This window comes from Cherax quadricarinatus, chromosome 83, assembly GCF_038502225.1.
Source record: "Cherax quadricarinatus isolate ZL_2023a chromosome 83, ASM3850222v1, whole genome shotgun sequence".
In the NCBI taxonomy this organism is placed as follows: domain Eukaryota; kingdom Metazoa; phylum Arthropoda; class Malacostraca; order Decapoda; family Parastacidae; genus Cherax; species Cherax quadricarinatus.
Genome location: NC_091374.1, coordinates 7,087,950 through 7,103,400, shown reverse-complemented (window position 1 = coordinate 7,103,400; position 15,451 = coordinate 7,087,950). Strand labels below are relative to the sequence as shown.

At 39.6% G+C, this 15,451-nt stretch overlaps 2 protein-coding genes across 5 annotated transcripts in view; one reads left to right on the top strand and one right to left on the bottom strand.

Moving 5' to 3' along the window:
- Positions 1-4,717, bottom strand: part of LOC128702202 (sodium-coupled monocarboxylate transporter 1) — a 40,558-nt gene extending 35,841 nt beyond the window's left edge. For 3 of the 4 annotated variants that reach the window (XM_070102783.1, XM_070102785.1, XM_070102784.1), the window contains exons 1-2: positions 4,324-4,717; positions 1,832-1,965 (exon numbers count right to left, since the gene is read on the bottom strand). In XM_070102783.1, coding sequence (XP_069958884.1) covers positions 1,832-1,965; positions 4,324-4,564 — 375 coding nt within the window. In that variant the 5' untranslated portion in view covers positions 4,565-4,717. Of the gene's footprint in view, positions 1-1,831; positions 1,966-4,323 lie in introns of those variants that run through there. The other variant, XM_070102786.1, reaches the window with a different exon arrangement.
- Positions 4,718-7,650: 2,933 nt separating this feature from the next.
- Positions 7,651-13,315, top strand: LOC138855158 (uncharacterized). Its single transcript, XM_070102782.1, has 2 exons — positions 7,651-9,765; positions 13,065-13,315. The coding sequence occupies exons 1-2, from the start codon at positions 8,113-8,115 to the stop codon at positions 13,092-13,094; spliced, it is 1,683 nt and encodes a 560-aa protein (XP_069958883.1). The 5' UTR covers positions 7,651-8,112; the 3' UTR covers positions 13,095-13,315.
- The last annotated feature ends 2,136 nt before the right edge of the window (positions 13,316-15,451 follow it).

Below are 15,451 nucleotides of genomic sequence, written 5' to 3'. Positions count from 1 at the left end.
AGGAACATCAGGCAGAGGAGTTTCTTAACAAAAAGGGAACTTTCCTTAATGTTATACTAGCATCCTATTTCAGCTGACTTATGAAGGTCAGCCACCTGGTGGTTCACACTTACACTCATTCACCCATTTGACCATAAACAGAAATATTAATCTCAATCTTAAAATAATAAATCCTATGATACTCCAATACTGAAACTATGTACTGTGCCAAAACAAAAGCATTCACATTGCTAAACTCACAAACTAATATTTAGTCACTTAGCCATAATACCAACTTACCTCATAATTTGTAATATTTTAAAATAAAGAATTAAACTAAGTCTGCCCGAAATGCCTAGCCATGCTAGGCGTTCTAGTGGTACACTCTGTAATCATTATTTAACTACATGTAAACCACACAACAACCAAATTCTGTAAATTCAACATTGTAATCTTTATAGAGAATAAACTTTGAATTTGAATTTGAATTTGAATAAGATAGCCTACCCTCGAGTGGTGAGGGGAAAGGGCCCAAGGCAAAGATCGGCCGGATTTTAAAAAACCACACGGGCTACCGGATGGTCAAAATGCCTTGTGTTAACTCGTCAAAGCGAAGTTGCCGAAAAAGAAGAAGATAGGAAAGTCAGAAGGATAGCAATGTATGTAGTGTGTTTGTGTGTGGGCCAGTGTTGATGTTTGGGTGAGGGGAGGATGGGGATGAGAGGGATGAACAAGCAAGCAAGTCACCGCCTTACCCTCTTGATGGGATGGGGCTCGAAGTGACTGCAAGCAAGTTTCCTCTCAGCTCTGGTGAAGAACTACTCAGGATAACCCAAGAAAAATCTCGAGCAACAGTGTTCCGAGTTGCTCAGCTGAAGAGCAGGAACGACGACGTCTTCTCTCCACGGTATCTGGGCTGCTTCTATTTCTACGTACCTCTGTAATCTGTAAATACCTTTGTAACTTGTCATGATTGTGACCAGACCTACCTGGAGTTCATTACCTTTGTAAATTGTGAGTTCATTACCTTTGTAAATTGTGAGTTCATTACCTCTGTAACTTGCTCAGCTATCAAAACTTTGAGTCCAGTCCCTGGACCAATTATGTACCTCTGTAATCTTTTGACTACCGCCCATAGGATGGGTATGGGGTGCATAATAAACATATTAAACTAACTTTCCTTGATGCTAGTGAAGGGTTCTTGATCCAAGGAATTATAGTCACCTTTCCTTTTCCTCGGATCACACCTGATTACCTCCCATTCCCTAGGCGTTTGTATGACCCCTAAGGGTTTAGCACTACCTTGTGAATAGAGGACAAAAACGTATAATGCCGTGACTGGAGCAATACACAACCCGTACATGGAACAGAGGTTCTTTCTCCTATGTGTGGATTGCTTGTGTACTGTGAATAGACTAATAATTCGCATGGTGTTATCTGCGCACCCTCAGATTAACATAGTAATTGAGGTACAACAAGATGTCAAGCTGATTTCAGACTTGATAACCTGGAGAGGGTACCGGGGGTCAACGCCTCCGCGACCCGATCTGTGACCAGGCCTCATGTAATATTTTGACTAAAGAATAAAAAAAAGCACAGTACCGTGACTGGAACAATACACAAAAAATCTGCACATAGGAGGAATTAACTTACGACGACGTTTCTGTTCAGTTTGTTCCATTAGCTAGTCATATGAGTAGCTAGTTAATATTTTAACTACCACCCATAACATGGGTATGGGGTGCATAATAAAACTGTTAACCTAACATATATTGTGTCAAATATGCAAAAAAAAAACTGTCACACTGACCTAGAAAGCTGCTATATTGATACTCATCAAGGCCACACTGACCTCGAACATGGAGACTAGCTGCAGGGGAAAGAGGACAGGCAGCATCACATTCCTCAATACTAGGATGCCAAAAATGGTGCCAATCAAGTTCAGTGTCAGCTGTGTACCGTAGAAGTACACCTCCGTAGGGAAACCTGCGTGTAACAATGTATTTAGTGAAGCAATACAGAAAAAAAGTTGACAGTGGTGAAGGGTTCACAGATTAATGCTGATGTATGAATCATAATAATGAAATAGTCAAACATTGTGACTTGTTAACTCTGGGATCCCTGACTACACACATAGATACTTACATCTTAGTGAATATACCTATCAGTAAATGCTCAATAATAACCCACATGGACACAGAATTTCAGAAGATTAATTGGTCTTCATATTTCGATCCCCCTCTGGGATCCTCTTCGGTGTATAAATATACACTGAGACATACTTCTTAGCACAATAAGACCACAGTTCATTACCTTTGTAACTAGTTCAGCTATCATAACTTTGGGGTCCAGTCCCTGGACCAATTATGTACCTCTGTAATCTTTTGACTACCGCCCACAGGATGGGTATGGGGTGCATAATAAACATATTAAACTAAGACCACAGTAAACAGGTAATATCACAATATACAAAACAACCACTGTGCAATTATTATTATTATTATAATCAAGGGGGAAGCGCTAAACCCGGAGGATTATACAGCGCCTGGGGGGAGGATGTGGAAGGCATTCAGGCTTAATTCGGGGAACTGGAGCACAGATCCAATTCCCTAAATCAAGAGCCCCTCACCAACATCAAGGAACCTTCCGAGGGGAACCACTGTGCAAAAATAGTGAACTTCCAAGAGTTTTCATGAGTTCTCACTAATGTGAGAAATCATGAAAGCGGTTGGAAGTTCACTAATTATTCTCAGTGGTTTTGCATACCTGTGTGTGTGTGTGTGTGTGTACTCACCTAATTGTGGAAAATTGCATTTATCTGAATGTATCATTATATACATAACAGTAAATGATAACAAAGATAATTATTATTTATCAGAGTTACATCGACAAGTAGGAATTTGGGACACCTAGGTCACAAAAATGTCCCCCTTCGATACCTACAACTGTCATATCCACAAGTTGCTCTGGACCTATTAATTAAATGAAATATACATACACCAGAAATACTGGTAAATATATAAATTTGTGGACTGTATATTAAAAATTAAAGAATAATTATAGATATACACAATTACATAACAGAGAATATCTAAAAATCATAACACTCACCAATTTGACTGGAGATTAATGTGTATCATACTCAGAAAACCTCACTGTCTATCTATGAAAATAACACTGGCCAGGTTACTACATAAGACTTATCTGAAGTTCCTGGAGCTGTCTTGTCCAGTCGCCTGATATCTCAAGTTATGCAGGAATACACATCCAACAATTTCGTCTCCTATTTGAGAGGTGTCAGCCCAATATTAACCTCTAGAGCACGAAAAATTCTTCCCATTACACCAATGTTTCTAATACAAATTCAAACAAAATGGCGACTGACCCCCCAGCCACAGGTTTCCCATTTTCGATAACATACTTCTTTTAAAAATACAATATAGGGCATCTATTTACCTACAAATTACCGTATTTCCGGAAAATATATACAGTATTTTCCACACTAATTGTGGTTGCAGGGGTCGAGACTCAGCTCTGTGTGTGTGTGTGTGTGTGTGTGTGTGACTGAGGCCTTCCTCTGGCTTACCGATATTATCTCTCTCTCTCTCTCTCTCTCTCTCTCTCTCTCTATATATATATATATATATATATATATATATATATATATATATATATATATATATATGTCGTGCCGAATATGTAAAACTGGTCAATTAGCAAGAACTCATTTAAAATTAAGTCCTTTCTAAAATGTTCTCTTATACGTTTTAAGATATATTTTTTTTCATTAATGTTGATGTAAAAATTTATAATTTTGCACCAAAAGTAACTTAGAAAACTTACCCAACCTTATTATAACAAGAAAAATTTATTTTAGCCTAACCCAACTAAATATATTTTAGATTTATTTACAATAATTTAATACTAAACAAACACAGTGAAATATATTTTTTTAGTTAGGTTCAGAATGATTTTGGCGAAATTATTGCATACACAAATTTTCACTTGTCCTATATGGCAAGATGAGCGTTGCTATTTAAGCCAAGATCGCAAGTTCTGCCTATTCGGCACGACATATATATATATATATATATATATATATATATATATATATATATATATATATATATATATATATATATATATATATATATATATATATATATATATATATATATATGTCGGTAAGCCAGAGGAAGGTATAGTCACATGACCAAAAGCTTCAGCAGCGGGTCATCACATGACTCAGACCCGCGTCAGGAAACAGTTGTCCTGTTTCCTGACAGACCTTACCTAACCTATACCGCCACATTACACCTCACTTCTATGAAGGAACTTACATACCAAGTAAGGATACAGCAGATACGACTCCCCCGAGGACTGAGATAGCCACGGGGAGGACAGGCATGGTACGACCTCCAAGCAGGTACTCCTGAGTCGTCACCATTCCACGACTCCTGAAGGCGTTGAACACGCCGATACCTGCCGATATCACCAGCAGCATAGTGAAGATAACGTAGTCCACTGGGGTGAATGTCGAACTCAAGACTCCCTCGGTCACTGGAGGTTCTTCGGACCCTTCCATCCTGTGCAAGACTCAGAAGGCACTTCAAGGAGCGTCGCTGAGATGTCACAAGAACAACTGCTGATGTGAAAACTTGATTACGGAAGCTTGCTGTTGGAGATCTCGCCGTGTTCGTGCCTCGCAGTGAGGAGTTTTAAACGCAAGCTAACACAAGATTCGAAGTGTTAAAAATGACGGTACGGGATACAGTTAGCTGCTAAAATATTACTCTAGTTGCTTCTTGAACGTCTCTCTCTCTACTAGTGCACTTCTGGCAAGGTAACGTGGCGGAGTCATACCACTGCTTGCCAACATTGTGATGCGGGTCACACATTTTCCCCTAAATCACCAAGTAATTAATTATTAAATTAATGTGTGAATAAGAACAATAAAGAATTAAAATTAACTATATGGTAAACTGCCACCGCCTAGTGTTAAAGTTAACGGAGCTGACATAGGAAGCCTTTATAAATATGGAAACCGAACACTGAAAAAATAATTAGTGTGTGGAAAGAAGGCCAGGTATACCCCTAGAGTAGTAGCAGCAACAGTAACTTTGTGTAAGCAACAGACCTCACCCATACCAGGCGGCTGTGGTTCGTACGTCAGTTTGCGTGTGGTCAGTAGTAACATCTTGGTTTATCAGACCCTGATCCACCACGAGGCCTGGTCTCAGACCGGGCCGCGGGGGCGTTGACCCCCTAAACCTCTCCAAGTATATTCCAGGTATACCTAGCTTCTAACAAACCCCTTCCTCCCTCCCTCAGGGGTTTGTTCTGTTAGAAACCAATTGACTATCTTAATAATTCTCACAAAAAGTTTTCCTATAAAATGACGTATAGTAGACCATTGCATTGTAAAATAACAGGGGGAAGTAAAGCAATAACAAAGAACTACAGACCGATAGTGCTAACATTCCGTATCATAAAAATCTTTTAAAGGGTTCTAAGAAGCTAGATCGTCACCCATCAGTTACACAACCCAGGGCAACATGGGTTTAGATTATTATTATAATAAAAAAAGAAGCGCTAAACCACAAGGGCCATACAGCGCTGCACATGGGTTTAGAGCAGGTCGCTCCTGTCTATCCCAACTACTGGACCACTATGACAATTTCCTGGATGCTCTAGAACAGGGGCGTCGTAAGGGCCGCCCCGGGTGACACCATTTACGGGAGGACACCATAGATTATTATTATAATCAAGGGGGAAGCGCTAAACCCGTAGGATTATACAGCGCCCAGGGGAGGGGGGATGTGGAAGGCATTCAGGCTTAATTCGGGGAACTGGAGCACAGATCCAATTCCCTAAATCAAGAGCCCCTCACCAACATCAAGGAACCTTCCATGAGGGGGGGACACCATAGAGCCTCTAAAGAATGTAACACTAATGACCAAAACCATGCTGCAGCAACCTAAGAGAAAAATCCTTCGTTTCTATATAGGCTATTATAAGATTATAGAGTACAAATAATCCTATATAGGGAAAATCACTGATTTTGATGTGATAGATGATTTTGCAGGATTGAAGGCAAGGAAATGAAATATCAAATTCTTTGAGATGTTAGATGTACTCAAGGTTAAATCGGAACTAGTTTTTTTTCAAGTTTTTTTTCAGTGTTGAAGATGAATAAATGTAGGATCTGTTGTCTATACTCAAAGTGGTATTTGAGTTTGTTTCCATAATATTACTACGATCATTTATTTTATCATTAATAAAGTTCGGTTTATGGCCTTTAAACGTTCTCATTGCTATACATTAGTCACTGGTCATGCAGCAGTGATGTAGATAAATTAGACACATGTGCAACTCTTGGGTATCTTTATTGAGGAAACGTTTCGCCACACAGTGGCTTCATCAGTCCATACAAAGGAGAATCTTGAAGAACAGGAGGAGAATGAGGTAATCAGTCCCTCAACCTTAAGTCGATGTGGTCAGTCCATCAATCTTGAATAGAATGATATATATATATGGATATATATATATATATATATATATATATATATATATATATATATATATATATATATATATATATATATATATATATATATATATATATATATATATATATGGACTGATGAAGCCACTGTGTGGCGAAACGTTTCCTCAATAAAGATACCCAAGAGTTGCACATGTCTAATTTATCAACATGTCGGTTCTCTGAACCATTCATCTACAAAGCAGTGATGTAACTGGAGTCTACTACCCCTATCCCTCTGCCCTTAGATTTCATGGGGGTGACTCCAAAGATGCCACCCAGGGTGACACCAACCCTAGCGACGCCTAGATTTTGCCACAGAAGTGGCTAGTTTATTGTGCATTCCATATCCATCCTGTGGACGGTAGCGCAAGAGCATATGGATACACAAAAGGCCTAGGAACTAGGCCCCAAAAAGGTTAACAGGTGTACATATTGTGAGGGAAAAGTAGGTGTAAGTGGGGTTAAGGTTGTTCGGGCAACCAGGAACCATTAGTTACGTCGCGTGCACCCCCCCCCCCCCTTCTCTCTGGCGGGCTGGGGCGAAACTAGTTCCTGGTGTCCGATTTGTTAGTTTCTACTCCTGGTAATATTGACCTTACCTGGTGTGGGTTGAAGTTTGGAGAGTCACTTCACCTCCACTCTTCTCCTAATCAGGTAGGGTGATATACCAGGAGTATCACTGTTTGTTTCTTTATTTTATTTGCTGGTTACCAGTAATGATTTTGGCATTTATCATTCTTTTCAATTCTTAAATGTTATATTATCATAACTATGGGTAACCAATTTATTTTCTTTTATTTACCAGCTCTGTTCCTGGCGTGGTCTTCCAGGATAGACGCCAGATAAAGGAGCAAGACGTGTTAATAATACTTATTAACATTATTCTGCTACTACCGGCCCTTACCTATTCTACTTGTGCTCCATCCAAGTGGTAGGAGATTCCAGAACATCGGATTACCATCTGCCCAGGATAACCAACATAAATAACATCAGAGGAACTATCCAGGGCCATACCTACTCCTGCCCAACTCAAAGAACTGAAGGCCATTTTTTTTATTATATTTAAATTTTAAGTAAAATTCTCAAAAATCATTTTTCTCATTTTTTCCTAAGTTATTTCTTTATTTATTTATTTTTCCATTAATTTCTTTTGTTCAGTTGGAAGGCGTTCCACTGACAATGGCGACCTTGCCAGGATCCGACTCTTGAAGCAACATCGTCCTGATGGTTCAACTGGTTGTGAGTATAACATTTAAGATAGAAAAGGGTGAGTTAGTTGAGGTGTCAAGTCATTACTGGTAGTCTGGTTGACTTACCGTTGTTTGGTTCTAGGGTTCGGTTTAGAAGTTTACCTATTTGTTGGACCTGGGGAACTTTGATGATAACCCCTCCTGTGTGAACCGTGTGTATTTTGCTTAGTGAAGGCTATTGAGCCCACAAGTGTATCCTTCCAGGGAGAAATATTTATTTCATTTTCTACTTTGGGAAGTTTAAAGTGTGCGGACTGTGTCCCTCTTTTGTAACAGACGTTACTGTTAATTTTAATTGTCAGTTGAAGTTGGGTGCTTAATATTTCTTTTTACAAGATGGATTCTTTAGATTTCTGGTTGAAAGCTGGAAAGGAAATGGGATTTACTGGACAAAGCCTTGATAGTTACATCACTGCTAAAATGGCTATTGAAGAGAAAAAGGAACAGGAAAGACTAGCTCGAGAAGAAAAAAAAGAACAGGAAAGACTAGCTCGAGAGGAGAAAAGACTAGCTCGAGAAGAGAAAAAGGAACAGGAAAGACTAGCTCGGGAAGATAAAATCGAACAGGAAAGGATAGCTAGAGAAGACAGAGTTCAGGCAAGAGAGGTAGCCTTCAAAATGAAGGAAATTGAAGAACAGGCTAAGCAGAGGGAGTTAGAACAATCAAGGTTGGAATTAGAAGCCAAGAAGATAGAACTATCTAAACAGAAAATAGATGAAGGGGTACTAGAATATCCTTCCCAAGAACCTAATATTAGGATGCCACAAATACCACCTTTCTCAGAACAAGATGACATAGCGGCATATATTACTCGATTCGAGAGTACTGCTACTCTCTGTGACTGGCCATCAGATTCTTGGGCTACTAGGCTTGGCTTACTACTGTCAGGTTCAGCATTAAACGTCTATTCCACTCTACCCTCTGATGTTATTTCTAGTTATAGCCTGCTGAAGAAAGCTATACTTCTGGCTTTCAAAAAAACTACTCATCATTACAGGTCGGAGTTTAGACACATCAAAATAACTCCTAATCAAAATTATATGCAATTCTTAACACTTTTCAGATTATTTGATTCGTGGATTGAAAGTGCTGAGATTGACCACGATTTCGAATCTTTAAGAGACCTGATGGTAAGAGATCAATTCCTTTCTTCTGTAAACTCTGACTTACGAATATTCATTAAAGAACGAAACGTTCATACGGCTGCAGAAATGGCACAAGCTGCTGATATATATGCGTGCGCTCATAATAACTACCCTAAAGAGCGTAGCAGATATAAGCCTGTTGTGCCTAAGCAATCTGAGGGATCCAAACCCTCCGTACCTAAGAATTCCACGGCCTTCACAGTAAAATGTTTCAACTGTAATGAATGGGGTCATAGGCGGCCCGACTGTCCTAGAAAAAAAGGTGAAAATGTCGGTAAATGTTTCACTGAATCAAACATAAACGCACCTTTTAGTGAAGGTACAGTCAATGGCATGAATGTGTCAACCATTCTTAGAGACACTGGATGTTCCTGTATTGTTATCTCAAGTAAGCTTTTCCCTAACCTAGATTCTTCACGTTATAAGTCCACTAAGTTAACTGACTATTTAGGAAGAAGCGATTCTTTTCCAACAGTCAGATGTTTCGTTAGGTGCAAATGGTTCTCAGGATGGGTAGATGCCGTAGTTGCCCCGATAACCTCATGTTCTGTTTTGGTTGGGAACATACAAGGGGCTACTTTCCCATCTGAGAAGGACTGTTTGGAATTTGGAGTTTCCAAGGAAGGGTTGGAACCTAATATCTCTGTTTCTTCACAGATAGTTCCAGATGAGATTCAGTTGGATAACCTAAATCAGAGAGCTGATGGTTACAAAACTCCGGTAACACCTTTAGTAAGTCAGTCACTTGAACTGGACAACGTAGACGCCAGTGGAAAACTACGTGTGGCACAATCTATACAACAACTAGACTCGATTAACGTCGTTACCAGAGCTCAGTCTAAGGTAAAACCTATCCACCCATTAGTTCTTTCCAAAGGAAAGCCAATCGAGCTGTCTCATATAGATTTAGAGGGTCTTCAAAAGACTTGTCCTTCCTTAGAGGAATCTCGGAAGTTAGCTTTAAATGGCAAGGTGACCCAGAGAAAGAAATTTTCTTACAAGTTTGAGTTCAAACACGATCTTTTGTACAAGACTATAGTGTCTGCGGACAAACCCAATGACGTTGGTCGAAGCCTGTTAGTCATTCCGCAGGATTGCCGTGAAACCATTTTAAAGATTTCTCATGACTTGCCAGTCTCTGGCCATTTTTCACATAGGAAGACCTATAATAAAATCAAGGACCTATATTTCTGGCCTAGCATGTCCGCTGACATCTATAAGTACTGCAGATCATGTCACGTATGTCAACTTTCCACGCAGAAGGGTAGAACTAGGAGAGTTCCTATGGTAAAGATGCCAATTTTCTCAGTCCCTTTTGCAAGGGTTGCAGTAGATATAGTTGGTCCTATCACACCTCGCTCATCAGGAGGTCATAAATATATTTTAACTATGATTGACTACGCGTCCAGCTTCCCAGAGGCGGTACCCTTAAAATCCATTACGTCCATAGAAGTCGCAGAAGCCTTATTTTCTATTTTTTCACGTGTAGGTATACCTCGTGAAATTCTGTCTGACAAAGGGGCACAATTCACTTCAGAATTAATGGAACACGTTTATCAACTTGTGGGTGTTAAACCTCTTTTCACTACACCTTACCATCCGATGTGTAACGGAAGAGTGGAGCGACAACATGCCATCCTAAAGTCAATACTAAAAAAAACTATGTATTCTTAAACCAACGGACTGGCATAGATTTTTACCATGTGCTCTTTTCGCAATGCGCGAGATTCCAAGTGATTCCCTTGGTTATTCCCCTTTCGAATTGCTTTATGGGAGACAAGCTCCTGGTCCACTATCTATTTTGAATGAACTTTGGTCCAAAGATATCAAACCTGAGGTTCAAAACAGCTATCAGTTTCTTTTAGATCTAAGGGAAAGGTTGGAAGAAACCGCCGATTTGGTCAGTAAAAACCTAGAGATGTCTATGGAAACGTACAAGACCTATTTTGACCATAAAAGCTCCAAGCGTACGTTTAATGTTGGTGATGAAGTTTTAGTTCTCCTACCTGACAAATCCAACAAATTGCTAATTACCTGGCGCGGACCGTATAAAGTAGTGAAGGTCTGCAATAAGGTAGATTATATCTTGGATGTCAAGGGTAGAGAGAGAATGTATCACGTCAATATTTTGAAACGGTACCATCGAAGAGAAGTTAATCTTTGCGTAAATGCCTTTGACGAAGATACTACTTCTTTCAGCTTGGATACAAGTGGTGATTCGTACGAATGTAGAGTTTGTATTATAGATGACGAGTCTTTTACAGAATCGAAGGAACTACTGGATATCTTAACGCATGATCCCTCACCAAAGAAGTCAAATGTCAACATTAACAACGACTTGTCAAATAAACAAAAGTCTCAAGTAAGTGCCTTGGTAAATTCATTTTCTGACGTATTCAGAGGTACCAGGACTTACCACCACTATTGTACACAAGATTGAATTGTCGGATCATGAACCAGTAAGGCGGAAAATCTACCCTGTTCCCGTTCACTTACGGAAAACTTTTGATAATGAGGTTGACAAACTATTTAACTTAAATATCATAGAACCTTCGAAGTCAGCTTTCTGTTCACCAGTTGTTATGGTTAAGAAACCGGATAATTCTTGCCGACTGGCACAAGATTTTCGTTATTTGAATACTATAACTAAATGGGATGCAGAACCCATGCCAGTAATTGATCATGACTTGTATAAATTCCATGACTGCAAATTCTTCTCGGAATTAGACATCTCGCAAGCATACCATCAAGTGCCATTACACCCAGACTCGAAACCATACACTGCTTTCCCTACTCATAGAGGTCTAATGCAATACCGCACAATGCCTTTCGGCTTGGTTACCGCGTGTGCCACATACATTAGGCTTATGAGAATAGTTCTCTCTGATCTAAAGAATGTTTCAGTGTATTTTGATAATATTTATATCATGACAAATGTCTGGGAAGACCATCTAAATACACTAGCGCTTGTTTTGAAAAGACTAAGAACTCATGGCCTTACAGTTAAACCACAAAAGTGTTTTCTTGGCTATCATAAGGTACAATACCTTGGGTTCATTATCTCTGATAACAACTTTTCACCACTTCCTAATAAGACCAAAGCTGTTTTAGAAAGTACGTTCCCAGCTACCAAAAAGTTATTAAGAAGTTTCCTTGGATCTGTAAACTTCTATAGAAATTTCGTACCAAATCTAAGTAGCTTAACTTCAGTTCTTACAGACTATTTGAAAAAGGGTGTCAAGGAACCTCTTAGTTGTTCTGAGGAAGCCCTCCAAAGCTTCGAAGAAATTAAGAGGATATTTTCAAACCCCCCTGTCCTAAAATTACCAGATATTAATAAAATATTTTGTCTCCGAACAGATGCCTCCCATTCTGGACTCGGGGCTGTACTACTTCAATATTATGAGGAGACACCTTTCCCAGTATCTTTCGCCAGTAAGAAGCTTCTGCCCAGAGAAGAAAGATATTCCACTGTGGAGAAAGAATGTTATGCTTTAGTATGGGGTATAAGTAGATTTAAATACTACCTATACGGTAAACCCTTTGTGCTTGAAACAGATCACAAGCCACTGATGTACTTGGAAAACTTTAAAGGGTCAAATAGCAGACTCTTGAGATGGGCTCTGGCTATTCAGCCCTATAAGTTTAAAGTCGTTTATATTTCTGGCTCTGAAAACCACTTTTCAGATTGGCTGAGCCGAGGTTGTAGTTAGTACTTTTCCCTCTGTTCGTTGACTTATTGACTCCGTCCATAAGTTTTGGAAGGGGGTATTGTGAGGGAAAAGTAGGTGTAAGTGGGGTTAAGGTTGTTCGGGCAACCAGGAACCATTAGTTACGTCGCGTGCACCCCCCCCCCCTTCTCTCTGGCGGGCTGGGGCGAAACTAGTTCCTGGTGTCCGATTTGTTAGTTTCTACTCCTGGTAATATTGACCTTACCTGGTGTGGGTTGAAGTTTGGAGAGTCACTTCACCTCCACTCTTCTCCTAATCAGGTAGGGTGATATACCAGGAGTATCACTGTTTGTTTCTTTATTTTATTTGCTGGTTACCAGTAATGATTTTGGCATTTATCATTCTTTTCAATTCTTAAATGTTATATTATCATAACTATGGGTAACCAGTTTATTTTCTTTTATTTACCAGCTCTGTTCCTGGCGTGGTCTTCCAGGATAGACGCCAGATAAAGGAGCAAGACGTGTTAATAATACTTATTAACATTATTCTGCTACTACCGGCCCTTACCTATTCTACTTGTGCTCCATCCAAGTGGTAGGAGATTCCAGAACATCGGATTACCATCTGCCCAGGATAACCAACATAAATAACATCAGAGGAACTATCCAGGGCCATACCTACTCCTGCCCAACTCAAAGAACTGAAGGCCATTTTTTTTATTATATTTAAATTTTAAGTAAAATTCTCAAATCATTTTTCTCATTTTTTCCTAAGTTATTTCTTTATTTATTTATTTTTCCATTAATTTCTTTTCTTCAGTTGGAAGGCGTTCCACTGACACATATGGGTTTTTATTTATCTACATATCTAAAGTTCACTTATCTGTTACATGCAAATTTAGGAAATTTGCTTAGTATATCTGGTATCTTATTTTCATTAATAAGATATCTTGACATGTCAAGATAAGATTTCGTTCGGATTTTTAACCCCGGAGGGTTAGCCACCCAGGATAACTCAAGAAAGTCAGTGCGTCATCAAGGACTGTCTGATTTCCATTGGGATCCTCAATCTTGTCCCCCAGGATGCGACCCACACCAGTCAACTAACACCCAGGTACCTACTTGCTGCTAGGTGAACAGGACAACAGGTCTAAGGAAACGCGTCGAAATGTTTCCACCCCGCCGGGAATCGAACCTGTGCCCTCCATGTGTGAAGCGAGAGCTTTAGCCACCAATTAAGCACATAGTGTTCAAGAGAGTGACCATATGCCTGATCACATAATTTACATTTAGTTTGATCATCATCTGTGTGTCTCCCAGACTGCCAGAAGTACTTGTAACAAAGCCACTACATCAGTCAATCTGTTCACATTGCACGTTGCTCCATAAACATATTTATCTACGTTCATGTTATCATAGTGGGTTATAGATCTACTCAGGTTTCTGGCTAGCATATCAACTTTATCATGAAGGAGTAATCCAATGTGTGATGGGATCCATAGCAATTGTATATTAATTTCTTTGTCCCTGATTTTTGAGTATCTCTACCTGGCTTCTCCAATGAGCATGTTGTTGGAGTCATTATACGAGTCAAGAGCCTTCAATGATGACATAGAATCAGTAATGATGATAGAGTCAAGCTCAGTGTCATAGGTTAGCTTTAGCGCCATTAGGATTGCAAACAATTCAGTTTGCAGTGTAGATGCCCAGTTGTTAATTCTTATGCCTAGTTCAACAATCTTATTATCGTTCTTAACTAGGGAGGTGGCAACAAGAGCAGATGCAGCCCTGCTAGAAGACTCCTATTTAGATCCATCAGTGTAAATAACTTGTGATAACTTATTACTACCAGCTAGGCCAGAAATTTCTTCTTGAGCAGTTGCTTTAACAAGTGATTTAAGGGATTACTAGCTGTGTCAATTACGCACACCTTACATTCTTCAGTTGTCGCATCAAGTTCGTGTGGAAAAACTAAGTCAAAGTTATTAAGGCAGTTAACCGAATTTCTTCGGTAATATTTCTTAAGGATGTTGATATGATAAAGCTTAGGTTTCCCCTTGACTTCTATGAGGTAGTCAACTTTCCCACAAATTTTTAATACTTTATATGGACCTTTCCATGCTACTAATAATTTATTTGACTTGATAGGCAGAAGTACAAGAACTTCATCCCCTGCTTTAAAACTTCTCCTCTGACTTTTGGAATCAAAATAGGTTTTGTACTGGTCCATTGACAAGCTTAGATTTTTCGAAACTATGTCAGAGGTCTCCTCAAGTTTGGATCTAAGGTCAAGGAGAAACTGATGAGAAGACTGAACCTCAGCACTCACCTCCTCATTAGTCCATAAGTCATGAAGGATGGACAATGGGCCTCTGGCCTGTCTACCATAGAGAAGTTCAAAAGGTGAAAACCCCAGAGTCACTGGGAACTTCCCTCATGGCAAACAAAGCGCAGGGTAGGTAACGATGCCACTTCTTAGGTTTAAGGGAGCAAAGTTTCCTTAAAATGGACTTGAGAATCGAATGCTGGCGCTCAATCCTCCCATTACAGCTGGGATGATAGGGTGTGGTGAAGAGAGGCTTCACTCCCAGACGTTGGTATAGACGTTGCATTAAGTCAGATGTGAATTGTGTCCCACGGTCAGACAAAATTTCTCTAGGGATGCCCACTCTGGAGAAGATGGACAAAAGGGCTTCAGCCACCTCTGTAGTGGTTATGGTCTTTAAGGGTATGGCTTCAGGGAAACTCGAACCATAATCGAAAGGTACCGTAAAGACTGGCATTTTGACCATAGGTACTCGCCTGGTACCTCGGGAGGATGACAGTTGGCAAACTTTACACGATCTGCAATAGGTA